The following is a 19,369-nucleotide window of genomic DNA, read 5'->3' as shown; positions in this document are numbered from 1 at the left end:
GTCTCTAAATCAAGAATTTTACTTTCATAAATATTACAAAGAGACATTTAGTGCAGGGCTGTTGAATCAGATTCAGAATAACTTGTCAAGCTCATGTTCATCACCCAAAAAGACAGGTCAGGCTCTAGAAAGTCTGCCTTACGCCAGGCTGTTGAGTAGAAAGACACATTGCATTGGGAACAGTAAGTTTTTGCCACAGCAAGTTGATTTTTTTCATTTTGTTTCACAATATCAAAACAAATGCAGCGAGATGAACTGTGACATAGTTTGTTTATAAACTTAAAGAAGGTACCCCTGCTCCTCCTCCCCAATGAACAGATCAAACCTCAACTTTTTGAAACATCCCATTCCACAAAAGAAATGAAGTCTGACTGCATCTGAAATGGAATCTTATAGTAATGCCCAAAATTTCTAGATTATATTGAAACCTGGACCAAAAAGAAAAAAAAATATTACAGAAAGAAGACATACAACAATGAACCAAAGTGTATTTCTTTTATTTGCAATACATATTATTTTTTTATTTCCATTTTCTAGGAGGTGGCATCATCAGATCCCAGCCCATGTATTCTAGTAGTGCACTTTTCATTGGTTGCGGCTGGGACACGCAGATCCAGGAATTCTTAAAACTAGTTGCATTGCTGGATTCACTAGCAAATATTACAAACCAGCACCAGACATATAACGGTTTCTTGTGAGAATTTACCTTTTTTTTCTGTGTTTAACATACTAATACATCCCAAAATCAAAAATCTGTCAGCCAAGTTTGAATCAAAGAATTTTTCAGAAGCTTCATCAAATTCCTGCCAACAGATTTTTTTGTTGGGAAAGACCAATTACGCAACATTATGACTGAAAAACAACTCTCAGAAATAAAAACTGAAATTATTAATTAAAAAAAAAAAAAGAAAGAAAGAAAGAAAGAAAGAAGGAAAGAAAGAAAATGTGGATTGACAGTACCAAACAATTTCTTTACCTTCAGGAGACAGCTAACAAAGGCTAAGCCCATCACATACTACTAGCACAGTTTACTGAAGGTATTGCACATTTAGTTAAAAAAAAATAAGAGGAAAAAAATCATATAACAATTCTCTTACTTCTGGGTGAAGTATACATAATGTACAAAACTAGAAGTCTGTTGAAACTGACAAATAGTACACTTTCAAATAAATAAATAATGGAATCTGTTATTCACACATCTTCGATAACTAATTCTGCAGGCGACTAAAATATTTGCACGAACTGGCAGAAATTCCGCGTGAGGTAGTTCATCAAAGTCGACTTAAATTAGAAGAAAACTGGAGAGATGTTATTGTAATATTAATGAAGCAACGGCAACCTAAAGAGAAATGGAATTTAATGAAACTGAAATTAATGTTCCTAACGCTGGGCAAAGAAAATTAAGAGCACTTTCAAGAACGAATGTTTTTTTTCTGATTGACTTATTTATCTCTTTTAGATAATACCACATTTGGATACATGCCATTTTCTTTTCCCATTACCCCTGCTTTTTTGCAGATATGACACTGCTTACATAGTGGGGTTCATTACACTTAAAAAAAGCTGAATTATTACTTGAAATTTTTGCCATTGGAAACCACAATAACCACTGCAGTTTACTTCTTTCTTTATTGTAATAATTTGGTTCCACAGCTGCTAAGTATCAATAGTATTTGCTTAATAAGGGTTAAAAGCATTCCTACAACACTGTGGTGAGTATTGGCACCAGCTGTTTGTTACAGGTGTAAATCAAAGTATAAAATCTACAATTATGCATCACAAAAATTAAAATGGGTTGCACCAAATAAACTTGCAAGTATAAATACTTTCATACTTAATGTCTACATTGTTTGAGGCTATCTGGACAAATTAGCTTGCTAAAAATTCTCAGATGCAGAGCTTTTTAACATAAAAATGTATACTCAAATATTAGCACCTGTATAGCTTCCTGACAAGCTAACATTTGCTTCAGTCGCTCGTTGTAAATGTCATTAACAATTGTATAATAAACTGGAAAGCTAATTTTTGTTTTTTTGACAGGCTAAATTGACAGCTGTATAGCTTTTTAAACTAATGTTGTACAACTAACTGACCAACTAAACTTAGCTAGTTAATAAATGACATTGCAACTCTGGGCTAAAGCCAACATTTAGATTTGAAAATTGTATTGATGTATATATATCAGATTTATAACTAGCTCACCGAAGCTCATGTTTGCTTGTTAAAATGTATATATTTACAGCTGTGTAGCTAACCTACAAACTAACTTTTTATGCTAATATGTCTGTGCAGCTAACTATATGTATCACAAATTGTGTTGGTAAAGGACAAGCTAACCTTTCTATCCTATGCAGCTTATTATATGCATTTCTGGTTATGTTGCTAACTGGCAAGCTAATATTTCTGTGCTGATATGTCTGTGCAGCTAATTGTAAAGCTAATGTTGAGATGTGTGGAGCAAATTAGATGAGCTAGCATTTGCTAGTTATCAAGGGGGGAAAGAAATGGTTAAGTAGCTCGTTCTTGACAAGCTAATGTTTGATTATTGTTAAATACAAATGTTGAGGAGTGAACTGACAAGCTAACAGTCATTTTATTTAAAGTAACTGTATAATTTCCCTTTCAGAGATTCATGTTAAAGGTTTACCTATTACCGATTTTCAGCATCTTTGTAATAAAACTGGTGTGAAATATCCCCTCCAATATATTAACTAAATGACATGCTACAATTATTTTCTGCTATTAACTATTGAACAGTTCTGTAAACGAGTAAAACTGAATATTTAGACCGCAGAGTAAAAAGTAAAAAAGGAAGTATTATGATTTGGGCTATACTTAGTCAAGACACTCATTAGAATGTAAACTACTATGTAATACTAAATGTTTACAAAAAAATTCATAACAAATAAAATAAATCATACTCATGGCAACATATCTCTCATTTTAAAACAAAGATATGCTACCATTTTAAAACAAAACAGAATTAGATCATAATGTGTTTTACACTGATCACATCTTCACACAGCCAATTACTACCAACTATAAGCAGGTGCCTAATGCAGCAGTTGCTTAGATTTTCACTATGAAAGACATTTCTTAAGTTTAATGATGCAACCCGATTCAGTACATCTTGTTTTAAGCTCTAGTTGTTGCTAACAAACTACCTAATGAATGGATTAAAGAATAGCTGGTGCCTGTCAAAAACTTTAAGTCAGAGTAAAGCAATATTTGGGAAATATGCTGCAAGATGGTTATATCTGTTTTTAGTATGACATTTTTAGCATACAAGTTGCCCAAGGACATCCCAGCAAAGAGCTACAGTGTATGCAACACACTAAGGCACAGTCCCCTTCATCCCAATTAGCGCTTCTACTTGACCTTGTCCTTTTGTTTTGGATTAAAAGGGTGACCCTGTTTTTTAAAGATCAGGGGGTAGTAGTCATCAAGCCCCAATGCCACAGCTTAAGAGCCAAACCTAGACTACTCTTTGATCCCTCAAAGAGCCACCTTACTGCTTCAAAATGAAGGATTAGGACTGAGTGGTAGGTCCAAGTGAGGAAATTGGGACTGTGCCTAAGCACAACTGTGCCTCTTTATAGTTTGTGTAAGTTTACATTGCTAGCACAGCAACCTGTATTTCCCTGCTGTAAGCATCCGCAACATCTGCTTGATATCTACAAAAGAGATCTCTTAACTCTCGAAGATCTGTTTTTTATGCAAACATTTTGTAGTAGCCTTATGTACTGCAGGAAATATGTTGAGTATTGACAGTTAATGTATTTTCCATTAGTTAGTACCACACGGTTTCAAGGTTTATATACTACAGAAACACTGTGGTATTTTGGCTCTGTCTTTCAGAGATCTTTATAAACTAAACTATCAATCTGCCTTCCCAACAACATATTTTATCCATAGCAGTTTGTAAATTCTTACCCCAGAAGCAAAAAATCTTTTAAATATTTCTCAATACGCAAATAAAATATTTTAAAAAACAGAAAGAAAAAAAAAAGATCAACCCATAATCTGGTTGCTGTCACTGCAAAGAAAGACTTCTTTGATGAAAGACCTTGATAAAACTGCTTGTGTTTGAGTCATTTCTCCTGAAGCAACTCAAACACGAGTTTAAGCACCTGAACCTCCACATACCATCGGTTTCTTACCCTGCATGACAAAACAGTCTCCTGCTGAAGGGGTCCGAAATCCAAACGAGTAGAAAAATATACAATACATTTGTGAGAACTACAACCTCATCATACATTATTGTTTTGACATGGAAACTACTGTTGTTATCAAGACGCCACAAAAGCCTACACATAATCAAAAGACTTCGTCCCACATCTTCAGGAATGAATGACTAACAACAGGCACTTTTCCTTTCGAAAACCAAAACAAAAAAATAAAAATAAATTCAAAGAGGGTAAAATTATTGCATACAGTAAGAATTAATTTCTTTCTTTTGAGCCTGGTTGTTGGTGCTTTGCGGCTTTTGATTCTTATAGTTTGATTCATAATTGCAGGCAAGTCTGGTAAAAGCAGTGTTTGGCCAATATATATATATATATATAAAAAAAAATAAAACAAAAGAAGTCACTATCAGATTTTTAAATTCATAAAGACCAGATAAAAGATCTGGGATGGGGAGGCAGAGGCCTCAGTCACACCCGTCCAAACAGCAGGATCGCTATCCCTTCCAAGACACCAAATACAGAACACGTTCACATGCTCTCTCAATATCACGATTCCCTACATGACTGAAACACATTTCATTTTCACCATCACCGACTTGACAAATTGACACACACCTCTACATCTCCCAAAACCCTCTAAAAAAGACAAACAACATTCTAAAGTCCTGAACCTTTACGAAAACTATCCCACCTAAGCAGCTCTGTAACGCTGCACCACTTATTGGACTAAAGAGGTGCTTCAAAGAACTAAAAAATACAGAAGAAAGTCATTGAGAAGTAATCTTTGTGGGATTTAAGTGTGCTGTCTTATAGCCTAAATGCACAAAGTAAAAAAAAATCTAATGTCAGCACTTTGACAGTATGAGTGAAAAGGAAGAGAGGAATCAGGAAATTATAAAGCTTTCATAAAAGTGAAATTTTACAATGTAGGAAGAAGTAGTGATGTCTTTTTACAAATAAATCTATATGATCTCATGTCAAATAATGGATATGTCATATGCATTAAAAGCAAGATCCATATTATGTCAGATAAAAACAGAAGAGGAAAGTTCTGACATTTGTCAATTAAATTAGGGTTCAATGGCTCACCGCAAACTTGCATCGAAGATAAAACTACATCTACCATAAAATCTGTACAAACTCCATCTACATTTATATGGCAAGTTGTAAAAGCAGTAGCTTACAAGTGAAACAAATGACTTTCAACAGAAAAATAGATCACATTATGACATTTTACATAATATTTCTTTTAAATTCTCACTGCCGGTCACTACAAACCGAAACATAGTGAAATAAAAATTCAGTAATCATCTTAGTTTTCTGAAAAGAAATAGGAAACGCCACAATAAATTACAGCAAGAAATGAAAAGCTAATAAAAAGAAAATAAAACTACTGTCAAAAAATAAAAAATACAGATCTGTCCTTTCAGAAATGTTTCTCAAACAGCTATCTGGCTAAAATGCTACACAAGCACAGAGAGGAGGCGAATACGAGGGTAGGAACCAGGAGCCAGTGTCAGGCTAGTGGTCTTGGGTATTACCAGAGGGGTGTGGCCCAGTCCAGGGTTATAACCGGGACTGGAGCCGGGACCTGGAGGAGGCGAAGTTGATAGTCATCTGCAGCAGCCCACAGGGCCGTTAGCTGTAACAGCCACGGAGGCGGTGCTAGCCGTCTCCAGGCTGCTGTCGGTGTCGGTCAGGGTCTGGTCGGTGGACATGGAGGAGCCGTCGTTGGCGGAGGCGGATGTGGAGGGGTGGTGCTGGTGGTGCTGCGAGGGGCTGCTGCTCACTGTTGCACCTGTGCTATGAGAAGCAGGAAGAGACCTGTGGTCAGTGGAGGCAAAGATGTATAAACATGCAGCAAAGAACATCTTGATCTTCCTGATAATCCTGATTTATGTAGATCAACAGTTCAGGACTCAAAATACATTTCTGAGTAAAAGTGCACATGCACAAAAAAAAAAACAAAAAAAAAAAACATTTGCACCAAAAATTATTTAGATGCACAACCCATATTTGTGATATATTAACCTGAAACCTAATTCTAGAAAATCTAATCTAAATCCAAAAACTTAAGGACACACATGAAAGTGTTTTTAGTTTAGAATTTTAAGTCTGGTTTTTAATCAGGATTAATTACTTAAAAAATAAGAAGTCATCTGAGTTAATCTAATATCTGTGTGAAGCTGCTTTCTTCTAAACTCAGAGGGAACAATGTCAGAGTGAATTTCAGCCATCAGGTGTTTCCTTGCTGAAAGAAACAAAAAGCGGGATTATAATCTTAGATCTTCTATAATGTGAGGGAGGAAATGATGTTGAAGAGAAATAAAAAAGACTGCAAATTTGTGTAAATATTCGGTTAATTCAAGATTTTCTTTTAAAATTTCCCATATGATATAAGCAGAGTGAGATAAAGTGACACTGGATTAGTGACATGGTGATGCTGTGTTTAGCCTGGACGAAAGCTATTCAGAATTTTTTTAAAACTTTCAATCGAGTTTTCAATCGAGTGCGGCTTGTTTCCTCGTGTGGAGACATGACACCTGTTCAGGTGATCTCTGCAGCAGCACATCTACAGGTGATCTTCAATGACTGAGACACAAAAGGACGGTTGTACCCAGTCAGTAAAGAGATGACATGCTCAGGTCCAGTTTTACGTGAATAAACTTGCACATACACATGGTATTTCAAGCAGTTTTAGTTCAGACACTGCTACATACATGCTCCTCTCAAAGGGACGTTACAACTAGATGTCACGATAACAAACGTTCTTGTTACGATTATTATCAGAAAAAGAAGCATGAGATTCTGATTATCGCAGTTATTCTACATAAATGTGTAAAATTATATAAACACTCTATAGGTCATTAAGTCTATTTATTTTGAGGCAAACATAAAAAAATTATAGAAACAAAGTAAAGTAACCTAAAAAATCCCATTCCAACAAATGTATTTATTTAATTTTCTGCAAAAAAATGTACTTTGCCACACAAAGCTGGTGTTTATCCTGCAGGTGGTGAAACATTTTGGATGTATTTTATCCTTTCACTGCAACGATTTTATGACATGCAGAAGAGCCGTCCTCCATAATGACACCTTGGTCATTTTTTTTCTAGAACCAAAGAAACCCAATTAGGATGACTTAATCCATTTGTTCGGAGAGAATAACACTTCCTCTGCCTCACGTTCCCACTCTGGCATGACTCCTCTGCAACTTGCACTACATAACACATGGATGTGACTTTGTTTTTGGTCATTACACTGATCTACTGATGTGAACTCTGACATATTCTGTCTTAGAAAGTGAAAATATTGAAGGATCTTTATGATTAATTCATTGTGGCATTTAATGCTGCAGTTAGTTGTGAAATGAAATAATGGTGACATCCCTGCAATCACTGATAAACATGTTTTTATCACGTGTTCAGGCAGAAACAAACTCCACTAACCTATGGAAGCCGGCTGCCCCCTGATTACACCATTCTTTGTTCTTTCCTCCCAGTCCAGCACTTCTTTATAAATCAGCTCTGAAAGATAAAAAAATAAATAAATATTTGTTGAAAGCTCAGTTAAGAAGCTGAAAAGAAGAAAAAAATCTGGTTATACAATTAGCTTTTAAAGATATAACAGTGATAAATTCTTGTGTGAAGCCACACAACAGATGATAAATGTAAAATATCAGATATAAAAGTGGAATACACACACACACACACCTATATATACCTGTATATATAGATATATATATGGATAGTTTTAAAGAATTTGAATGTCTACCTACTGCTGATTTTCAGTGCATAAACTTGGTGTGGCTAATCTAATCTAATATATTAACTATGTAACATAGCTACATTGTTTTGTTTTATTTAATTATAAAACAGTTTTTGTTGTTGTTTACATTTTTTACCTGGATTTCAATTCGGAACACAGTATCTAACCTTATGTTTGCCTGTGCATATTTACCAGGTAATTCTGCAGCATTATCAGGACCACTCATTCCACACTGGGGTTTTATGAAATCTGACAGACTGTACATTGGGGGGAAAAATTGCGACTCCCTTTTGAGAACAAAGATTGAATGTCCACAGGCTGTGAAGCACAAAGCTAGACCAACCTTATGCAACACACTGCAAAATGCTGAACAATTGTGACAACTTATTGGAAAGAAGAGAGGATTCCTCCTACCTTTCCATTCCTCCACCGTGTGCTCCCTCTCATCCAGCTGCTTGTCTGTGATCACAGGTGGTGGCTTGAAAAAAGGAACACAGACATACGTTTGATATGTTTCAGCCTCTCAACATGGAGGAGTAATTAAAATCAGATAAATGATATTCAATCCCAACATAAAATTCACTGACAAATAATCTTCTGCTTAAGTAATCCAGGGACATTTCACAGGCCATTACTGTGGGTGGTGGGCACAGACTAGTTACTCACTGGTCACTTTATTAGGTACACCTTTTTAATTCCTTGTTAACATGAATATTGAATCAGTTAACCACATAGCAGAAACTTGTGTATTTAGTCATGTAAACATTGTCACTATGATTTACTGAAGTTCAAATCAAAGGTAAAAAGGGTACAGAAAGGGTTTTTAGGTGGCTTTGAATGTGGCATGGTGGTTCATCTGAGCATTTCAGAAACTGCTGATCTAATGAGATTTTTACACAAAACCATCTCTGGGGTTTACAGAGAGTGGTCTGAGAAAGAGAAATATCCAGTGAGCAGCAGTTGTCTGGACCATAATGTCTTGTTGATGTCAGAGGTCAGAGGAGAATGGGCCGACTGGTTGAGATGATAGAAAGGCACAGTATAACATCCCTGAACACACATGTCCAGCCTTGAAGCAGATGGGCTGCAGCAGCAGAAGACCACAGCTGTGCCTCCTGTCAGCTAAGAACAGGAAACTTAAGACTTCAAATTCACACGGACTCACCAAAACTGGACAATAGAAGATGGAAAAACTTTGTCTGGTCTGATGAGTCTCCATTCCAGCTCCATGTTCAGATGCCAGGCTCAGAATTTAATGGGAACAACATGAAAGCATGGATCCATGCTGCCTTGGATCAATGGTTCAGGTTGCTGGGGGTGTGATGGTGTTTTTTTTTTTCTTGGCACACTTTGGCCTGGTTTGGCATGGTTTTAACACCACAGGCTACCTGAGTATTGTTGCTGACTATGCCCATCCCATAAAAGCCACAGTGTAGCATCTTCTGTTAGGTTGAGACACAAACCTGAACTTAAATCTGCAATTTTCATTCCAGCAAGTCAGCAGACTTAAACTAATGATATTTAAACTGCAGACTCAGCCACTGACTCCTAAAGAAAACTGCTGCTTTAAACCTTAAATTAAATCTTTATTTCTGCTTTGGAGAGCAGAAATCTTCCCAGGAAAATACCACAAACTGCTAAATTTTCATTTTATGTTGCTGAAAGGAGCTGAGATGAACGACCTGAAAGGCAGCAATGACTTGGAGCGACTCCTCTTCCTCAGAAACAGGCTGAGATTTGATGAATTAGTGAAGTGTCAGAACACAATCTGAATACAGATGTGCACTTGTCAAAGCTGGACTGTCAGCTCTGAGGAATCTTTTCATGCCCCAAAGAAGATGGGAGAAAGCAGCAGTTTGTCTCTTTACTAATCGGTCCGAATACAAAGAAAAAAATCTTTCTGCACTGACTCAGTCATTGTGTTTTTAGACACAAAGTCAGAACTTTACGGGGTTTTAGACATTTCTGCTGCAGAAGCTCACACTCTGCAAACAGCACTACGAGAGTTTTACACTTTGTAACCAAACATTTAAAGCTTGATTACCATTTTTTATAAACACAGTAACTCAGGCAGAATGGGTTTTAAACCAGTTACTTACTGCCTCCACTTCAGTTGGGTCGTACCACACGTTGATATAGGAGTGCTGGAGAGCCTCGTCCACCGAGATCCGCTTTGAAGCGTCTATTACCAGCATCTTGGATAGTAGGTCTCGAGCTTGGCTAGCTGAAAGGCAGAGGAAGAGAAAACAGACACATGCATTAAAAGCAAGTTTGTTCTTGTTAGAAGTCTGGCTTGGTAGTGTTGTGCATTTCCTGGTGGAACAGGAAGCATTTATTTATTTAGCATTTATCAGCAATTCCTTGACTAGATTTGTGCAAACAATGAAACTTAAATAAGGACAAAATGAGAAAATTCTGCTCCTGTGTCCTGTTTGCAGACGTGTATACACCTTGACTACACATTCCCTACGCAACCTCTGCCAGCATGAGCCACCAGACCTCGCAGACTCAGTTCAACCCAAACACTCACGGGGATCAGTGTGTTGTCACATATTTCTACCTCTGAATTAATAGGGACAGAAAACATGAGCTTCTTTTCTTATTTTAAAAGAACCACCTCCAGCTCCTTTCTGTTATCTTCACATACAGACACACTTGAGGAAAATTCTTTCCCACAGTTAACAGCCCGGTCCTGAACTGTCAGCTTCTGGAAGGAATACCTGATGTAAGGCAGTAGCTGCATACTGATTTGTCACTTAGGTTTAGCCATCAGCAGATGCTTGTTCAGTAGCAAACACCTGGTACAACACAAAGTGTATGAATGATTCACTGAAGCACTCTGGATTATAGTTGTCACTCCTTGCATTCTACATGTGGAGGAAGAGACTATTTGGATTTTCTAAAGCTTTGGCAGTGCCCTGTCCTTACCTTTCAGCTTGTTGTGTTCAGAGTCAGCAGGAAACAGGACATCAGGGAAGAGCTTCTCGAAGCTGTAGCCGGCGTACCGCGGCCGGTTCTCCACGTAGGTCCTCACCGACTGGTTGAGCTTCATCAGGAACTCCTGGGACGGCGTTCCCAGTTGCTCGATTACCTTATTCCACTGGTCGATATCTTGTGGTTACAGCATTAAGAAAAGCAGTGGACTGAATATGGACAAAACATGTGATAGGGTTGGTCATTTGTCACAACCAATCTGATTTTGGCAGGTTTTCTAAAACACTCGTAGAACTCTTCTGAAGAAGGAAATATTAGTTACCTGGTACCCTGTCAAGGACGTGTTCTTGGCTTCTTGTTCAGATCACATCTGACCGAGCTAGAGCTAGCTAAACACTAAAAAGGAAAAAAGCTAGTTTCTACTCCAAAATAATGAGTTTTGAAATAAGTGTTTCATCACGTGTTCCAATATTTAACCTTTTTTTTAATTAGCTGTCCTTTTAACAGAAAAATAAGAAGTAGTACCCAGTACAAAGTCTTATCAAACCAATTTTTTTAACATCTGCTAACCAAAGCTATCAATTATGAAAAGTTAGCTCATGTTAGCATTACACAATTATTAGATATAATATAAATATACGATGTATTTAACTAAGTTTTAGAGCAAAAACATGAAAATAAAAATGCGTTTTAGCTATTCTATGTTTACAGGGTTTTTCTTTTTTTGTTGTTGTTGTTGTTTGTTTGTTTTCTGCGCTGGTTTTTGCTAAACTTGCTAACATTTTGCGACCAGGCCATCTGCTCCAACAGTTGGACTTTTTCCACACTAGGGACAGATAGAAAGGTCCAGATCCACATCTCTCCCATTTTTCAGTTATTTTTCGGCCAACAATTTCTGCTTCAAAGAGCAGTTACCTGAAAAGTAGTGTAACATGATAACATCAGCACCATCCTGAAAATTTCCAATTTTCTGCTCTAAGTGTTTGCAGCAGCTGGACAATGAAGACAGAAAAAAAAGAAAAGAAAGAAAATCATATAAATGAAAAAAAAAAAGATAAAAAAAAAAGATTACAAAAAATAAAATAAAAAAGAAATAAGGGAACTGTCCTGTGCAAGTGAACATATATGTTCTCGTCATAACAAATAGAGGGGAAAATGTTAAAAAGTTTTAAAAATCAATTGTAACTGCTCAAAAACCAGCCTTGAAATAATAAAATGTTTACATACCAGCATTTTTATGGCATGCATTATAGCAAAATAATAAATATATATATATATATATATATATATATATATATATATAGAAAGAGACAGAAATAAGAAAGACAAAGAACATATGTGTGATAGTTTTGGTAAGAGGATATAACAGCATCTACCTTGTTTCACATGTCTCACTATGTTTCTCATTATTCTAAAAGTGGTTGTGCTGCATATTCACTCTTCCAACATAACCCAGATTATTTAAACATGAAGACTGGTGCATTCCCAACAATGTTCACACAAACACATACGCACTGCAACTATTTGGAAAGCTGTACAAACAAGCAGGTTCTGAATACAACCACACATCACTTGTTAGGAAGATGCAGCAGCTTCTCCCTGTGTGTGCAAAGATATGAACAAAATGTCAGACAAACGATGAGACAACACGGTATTTGGGAGGTTTCTGGATGGAGTTCAACTTAAGGATACGATCAGTGCCTGGAAACAACACACTACCCCGGACCATTTCAGCCATGATGCATCCAACAGACCAGACATCAACTGAAAAATGAAAATGACAACCACTAAATTAGCATGCAGGACTGAGAAAGCAAAGAGAGAAAAAAAAAATGCAAAAAAGGGAAAAATCATAATTAAAACCATGATGTGAGTGAGGTGACGTGTGTGACATGACAAAAAAAAAATTAATTGCATGCAGCTGAATGCATTCTCATACCAAAGTCAGGGTCCCACAGGTTTTCCCTTTACCATAACATGATGCAAACCGGAGATATTAAATATTATCTCTCCAAGTGAGACACTGACTCTCAAGGTCTTTTGCAGGGAAGCAAATTTTACAACCCTCTATATCCTCACTGCAATACATGCCGGACACTTAAAGCAAATAATTTCTCCTAAAATTTTGTTTATTTAAAACAGTTAGCTTTGTATCAATTGGAGTGGTTTTCTCAGTGTGGCGAGCAGTTAGAGGATAGATGAGGGCAGCCATGCTCTCGGTGATGGAACAGCAAACTATTTCATTCTATTTCAGGTCTTTCCTGTGACAGTCATGTTGCCGCTGGCAACAGTGTTGCTGCCTGAGTGGAGCGAGTCCCATGTGTGTTTGTGTATCTGCAGGAAAAGCAGGTGGGTGTCTGCGAGTCAAGGGTGTCAGACAAAACTAAGAAAAAGAATTTTTATAGTTGTGTTTGATAAGATGGAGGGGGTGGAAATAAAAAGTCTTCTTGTTGTGTGTGTTTGTTAAGTTTCTTTCAGAAAGAAAAAAAAGCCAGACACTGCTGCAAGCAGCTCAAGGATACAATCCCTTCCTGGAAAAAGGATTTTGTGGCGAACCATTTCTGCCATAATGCAGCCCACAGCCCAAATATCCACTATATATGTGCAGCATAAAAGGAGGGAGAAGAGAATAAGCAACAAATGCAACAAGTCAGCAGAAAAATTAGGGTTAATGTTTTAGAAGAGGGTGAAAGATGTAAAAGCGTTAGTATTTATAAGATTCTTAAACTTTATTTAGATCTCATGATGCCGGTACTAAAGAGAAAGTTCAAGAAGCCCAGAAGAAATAATACTGCAAACAGTTATAGAGTGTATATATATATATATTATTGAATCTGTCATGGTAGGATAAGTTGCACCTCTATTAACAACAGCTGAAAAATCAGGGAAGCAGATCACTTTTATCTATTCAGTGCTGTTAAGAAAAGAATCAGCTGATCTGACCCAGTCCAAACACAGAAAAATCTGCCGATTAGTGATGTGCGATACCACTGATTTCCTTTCTGGTCTGATGCCAAGTCAAGTTCAGGCAGGTATCAAAGATCCCGACTTTGTAAGAAACACATGAATGTGTTTGGAAAATCACTCTCAAAACAGCCTACACTGAGGGAAAAGGAATAAATAGGTTACTTGATGTTTTAAAACGTTGTTCATCTTCAGATAACGATCAGTCAAATCAAATGAAAATATTAATCTTATCTATTACATTTTTTTTAATTGTTTTTTTTTATATTATTTTTAAAATTTACAATGGCTGTTTTATTCTTAGTACTGCATATTTTAATGAAACCCAGTTGAAAGGGTGCAGGTAGGGTTGCCCACCCAAAACTAGTTATTGGGACCCTCACTTATACCAGTCTTAATGGCCCTTCCTTCTAGTAAACGCAGAACATCATGGCACCAAAATGTTGATCTATTCCTTCCAGGCTGTCTTCTAAAAAACTGTGGTAAGTCCCAAGCAGGAGTGCGAAGTGAAACTGCTTAAGCATGCACAGGTGTGTGTACATACTGGCATTTTTAGCCAGAATGAGCGCAGCTCAGGACTAAAAGCCTCTTAATAAAACATCAAACACATGCCAAAGCACTGCTGGGCACCAGAGTCCTCAGACAGGAAGTTCCCCACAAAGCAATGATTCCCCACATGCCATCTTCCCCCTCCGAGTGTAACCTTTACAGAAACAGGGAGTGTGTGTGTGTGTGTTTGGGAGGTGATTTTGAAACATCTCGGGGGGGAGGGGTGAGGGCCATGCAGCAGGCCAGGCAGCAGCTCCTCATTGGCCAGGCGCTGTCATGACCGGGCGCCGCCTCCACTCACCGTTGGCCTGGTAACCCATGCCCAGAATGACTTCCGGGGCGCGGTAGTAACGGGTTACCACGTAGGGCGTCATGAGGAGGCCTGTGGCAGCCGTCCTGGCAAGGCCAAAGTCCAGGATCTTCAGTGTGCAGTCGGACTTCACTACGATGTTACTGGGTTTCAGGTCCTGTTCAGAAAACAGGGAAAACCGGCAGATTCGTTTACAATGTTTTGAGGTAATGGATGAAAACTTTAATTAGCTTTACTTTGCAGACAGCATCTCCTCGACTTTTCAGGCTAATCCTCATAAAACACACTGACATTATCTATTTAGCTCTCTGGATGTCCAACCCACAAGGCATCCTGCTAAAAGGCTCATTGCCTACAGCTTCAATCAACAAATGACCGCAGTGTGTTATGCTTCGCTGCTTTAATAGACATAAAAAACTTTCCAGAGAGAGTGCTTTGCATCTTCATAAGACCCAAGACCACTCAGACAACACACAGAAAAAAAACAAGAGAAAAGAAGCTATGGCGACCCATGACTCATGTTGCATCTGTTCACCTCAGGAGAGCTTTGCGTGCAGTCGTGTGTCGACCAAAAGGAGGCCGGTCAGTTCCGCCTGCAGCTCGGTTAGTTCTGGCTGACGGAGCACGAGGAGCTCTGCTAATCTACTGCTGATATCTCACTGTGGCTGATTGACACAGTGCTGCCACTCTGTCACAAAGTATATCCCAGTAACTCTTGAGTGTGTGTCATCCTGTGTGAACACTTTGAAACTGATGTGTGTGTCTGTGTTACTGAAATGTGCACATTATCTCAACAGCACAAGTTGTGTTTCTGGTGATGTTTACATGTTAAAGAGACTCTATTAAATCCTCAGTGGTGTCTTCAGACAGAGGCTTCTTCGGGTCCTTATTCCTTCTCTCAGTAATCACCTTATCAATTACATAATTTATACTGTCTTAATTGGTCCATTGTTTAACCGGAAGTAAATAGATCATAATATCTGGATGAAAATGAAAGGTCTCGCAGCAAAATAATAGTGATAGCGATCTATTAATCGCTGTTATCATGGATTACTCATTGTGGATTTATTACATAAAATCTCTGAAAAAAAAACTACATTTTGCAGTTGGATTGTTAACCTGGGTGGGAGATAAATGCAGAGAAATCTTCCATAGATAACCTAAAGGGTAAGCTATATATCACAATTTAGTCCACAGAGTTACACACTACTGTTCCTAATCAGTTGTCAGAGATGACGCTTGGGGGAGATGGAGGTTAAAACCAAAGCATCAGTTTTAGTTTAATGTCATTTCATTTACCTTCACTTTAATTTCACAAAAAAATACTTATTATTTAAAGTAGGTCCAGGTGATATCAGGAGTTTTTAAATCATATCAGTATAATTTTACACAAGACATAAGAGAAGACAGTATTGTTTATCTTGCTACAGAGTTTATGTTGAGTTAGAATTATACCTAGAGGGTCTTGAGTTTCTCAGTTCCTGTTTACATGACAATAACACAATAAAGTGCTTCCACCTCTCTACCTAAGTTGGTTACAGAGGTGAAACCACTTCCCACGATTCACTCCTGTAATGGCAACATGGAGACGGACACCGATGGGAGGCACCAAGTACTGAAGAGGAGGTGGTGGCTCAAATATTTGGAGGTGGCTTGAATTCAAAGCTGCAGATGAGCTGCCTGTAATGTCTGGTGTAGAGGTTATTAAAAACTTATGATGTCTAAAGGCCCATTTATGCTCAATGCAGAAGACGGATACATAGACAGACAGTTTTGTCCATCTCCTGCGTTGGTTACGCACATAATTTGGTCCGTTTTTTCAAAGCTTAGCCATCCACTGCTTGACGCAGAAGATGGAGCAATACCACCGAAAGCTGTGGGGACAGTGCTGAGCAGATGTGACCAGCCAAAGAAACAAACCACAAAAGAAGAGGAATAGAAAAGTAAAGAAAAGGAGAAGAAGAACAAAGATGAGGACAATAAATGTAGAAATTGCGAGAGCTTTAGAAGAAAGACGATGCATGTTTAGGGCATGTTGACCTGTTGGAAAAAACTTTATATTGATGCCAACCGGTGCCTGAAACTGACGTCGGATCGTGGGAGTGAACTCTGAACTCAGCACTGCCCGCTAGCGGAGGCACTAACTTAACCTTATGTACGTAAGGGAGCATAAATGGGCCTTAAAGATTCAAGCATGATTAATCTGTTCCACCGTTTACATAAAGTACAGCATGAAGAGTTCATCTGCAGGCTGCAACCTGGACTGTGGCGCTGTTCCTGCCCCGAAATACACCATGTACAAAACTCAATTATACATGCTGCCTTACGAAAGAAATAGTAAAAAAATGATCCAATAATCCTCAAACAGTAGCCTACCACATCACTGAGCTCTATACAACTGCTAAAAACCTTGTGCAGATGTGAAGGAGGCTTGCCGGCCGGCGTATATTATTATTTATCCTAAAATGATCAAGATGTGATCTGTGATCATCCAGCCCTACGTTACGCTTTACAAAAGCAACATTTTGTCTCTACACATGTTCACTGATGGGCATCTCAAGGACATGTAGGATTCAGTGTCTTAGCCAGGGGCACTTTGATGTGTGGAGCGGTTATGGGATTATTATGGGATTATTATGCCAGCACAGAGGGTGCTGAGGCATGCTTTTATTTCTAGTAGAACAGATTATTGTAATACCCTGCTCTCTGGTCTTCCTGAAAAGACCATTTCTAATCTACAGCAACTTCAGAATTCAACTTCATGTGTGCCGAGGAGGACCGGAGAGCGGGAACACATCGCTGCATTGGCTCCCCGTCTGACTCAGGATTCATTTTAAGGTTCTTTTGGAAGTTACCTCTGCCAGGGCTGAGGTCATGTATTCGGCGGCGTCTGTCTGTCTGTCAACAACATCATTAAACAAAAGTTATGGACGAGTTAGATGAAATTTTTTCAAGGACTCTTTACTGTTGGAATCTCTGAGTGCTTTTAGTTTATAAATGATTTAATGGTTTTGCTCTTTTTTATTTATCTAGCCTGCTTTTAAATTATGAGCCCTCACGGACCGGGAGGTCCCCTTGTACTGACCCTGTAATTGTTCCTGAAGTGAGAACCAAAGCGAGGCCTCGTTCTACCATTACAGCCCTCGTCTGTGGAACAACCTACCGATGAACCTCAGGGCTGCAGAGACTGCTAATGTCTTTAAAAAGAGACTCAAGACCTACATAGCTTAGCTTTTAACTAAATTGTTATTTTATTTTTTTCTTTACTTTGTTTTATTTATATAGCTTTCTATTCTCTTTTTATTGTGTTTTACCAAAGATCATTGTTTTCATGAACTCCTTTATGTATACTTTCATACTTGTCGCTCTTATTGTTTTTAGATTTATTTAATTTACTTAACATTTTTTTTAATTGTTATAATTTTTAATCCATCACACTGGGAGATATGCCTGCTCAGTCTGCAGGGTAGTTGCCATGGTGAGTGTCTTTGTCTGGGTGGCTGGGGGTCCTGCACTGTAGCTCTTGGTGTGGGTCCCGGTCGGCCCAGATCTGGATCGTTCCTGTGTTTGACGGCCTCTGTGGTCATCGGTGGGGTGGTTCCCAGTGTGGACTGATCCCCAACATATCCTTTCCTCACAGCAGCATCAAGCCAGATGTTTATTTATGTTTAAAATATTATTGATCAAATCCAAAAGGATTTTTAAAGTACAAAAGATAATCATCCTGAGAAATTCCCATTTTAGTCCAAATACGGTCACTTTTAGCTCCAAAAACACAACATGATGACAGCTGGATGACGGGCTTAAGGGTTAAAAACTGCAGTTGTTTTATAATCTGAACAGCTAACTACCTTAAGACACTGTTTGTTACCTGGCAACCAAAATAATAATGATCAATGCCAATGACTTGCCACTGGTTTGTTTTGTGTATTTGCACGACTCACCCTGTGTATGATGCCTGCAGCGTGCAGATGTTTGATTCCACACAACATCTGATAGAGCAGGTAGGACAGCCTCTCATGGTCCAGCTCCATCTGGATCACCTGACAGAGATTGGCGTCCATCAGCTCCATCACTAGATACCTGCAGGGAAACCCCAGGTTGAAATGGACAGGGTAACCATTAACGTCTCCCAACTGGATGCAACAGGGTTTTTGTGTCTATGCGATGTTACTCAATTAAAAGTGATCTATACTCTGCAGCTTTGTAAACATGAACAAAGTAAAGCTACATTTGGTTTTTCCTTCACTATCTTGGCAAGTTACAAGTGGGATATCAGAGTAGAACACTTAAAAATAGGTCAAATGCACTGTAAACTGATCTTTTTATGGCAACGTACCGTGTGTGCACACATGTTGTAAGCTGACATCCATATTTTCAGAAATTTAAACAATACCCCATCGACCATCCTGTTTGTGCAAGGGATGCATTCAAGTGTACAAACACACAGGAAAATGGAGTGCTCGTCCTCTAACTCGGAGTTGGCCCTGATATCCTCCGGCAATGATTTGTCCAGTTTCCTTTTTAGCTCCAATCAGGCAGACAGAGGAGTGCAGAAAGACACAAACCATCCTCCCTCTCTTTCAAACACACACACATGCATACACTGTGTATGCTTCCAGACGACGGCATTAATCACTTTCAAGTCATAGTCATA

General features: G+C 38.3%; 1 protein-coding gene across 5 annotated transcripts in view; it reads right to left on the bottom strand.

Moving 5' to 3' along the window:
• Nucleotides 1–253: 253 nt before the first annotated feature.
• The window catches only part of mapk8b (mitogen-activated protein kinase 8b), a 46,717-nt gene continuing 27,601 nt past the window's right edge, over nucleotides 254–19,369 (bottom strand). For 3 of the 5 annotated variants that reach the window (XM_041973413.1, XM_041973411.1, XM_041973414.1), the window contains 8 exons: nucleotides 18,657–18,795; nucleotides 14,704–14,869; nucleotides 12,582–12,653; nucleotides 10,884–11,066; nucleotides 10,055–10,179; nucleotides 8,370–8,433; nucleotides 7,637–7,714; nucleotides 254–5,985 (listed from right to left, as the gene is read on the bottom strand). In XM_041973413.1, the coding sequence (XP_041829347.1) occupies nucleotides 5,801–5,985; nucleotides 7,637–7,714; nucleotides 8,370–8,433; nucleotides 10,055–10,179; nucleotides 10,884–11,066; nucleotides 12,582–12,653; nucleotides 14,704–14,869; nucleotides 18,657–18,795 (1,012 nt within the window). In that variant the 3' untranslated portion in view covers nucleotides 254–5,800. Of the gene's footprint in view, nucleotides 5,991–7,636; nucleotides 7,715–8,369; nucleotides 8,434–10,054; nucleotides 10,180–10,883; nucleotides 11,067–12,581; nucleotides 12,654–13,411; nucleotides 13,484–14,703; nucleotides 14,870–18,656; nucleotides 18,796–19,369 lie in introns of all 5 variants that reach the window. The other 2 variants (XM_041973412.1, XM_041973416.1) reach the window with 2 other exon arrangements.

The sequence above is a fragment of the Melanotaenia boesemani genome, chromosome 21 (genome assembly GCF_017639745.1).
Source record: "Melanotaenia boesemani isolate fMelBoe1 chromosome 21, fMelBoe1.pri, whole genome shotgun sequence".
In the NCBI taxonomy this organism is placed as follows: domain Eukaryota; kingdom Metazoa; phylum Chordata; class Actinopteri; order Atheriniformes; family Melanotaeniidae; genus Melanotaenia; species Melanotaenia boesemani.
The sequence above is the reverse complement of the archived record's forward strand: the minus strand, read 5'-3'. Positions and strand labels throughout refer to the sequence as shown.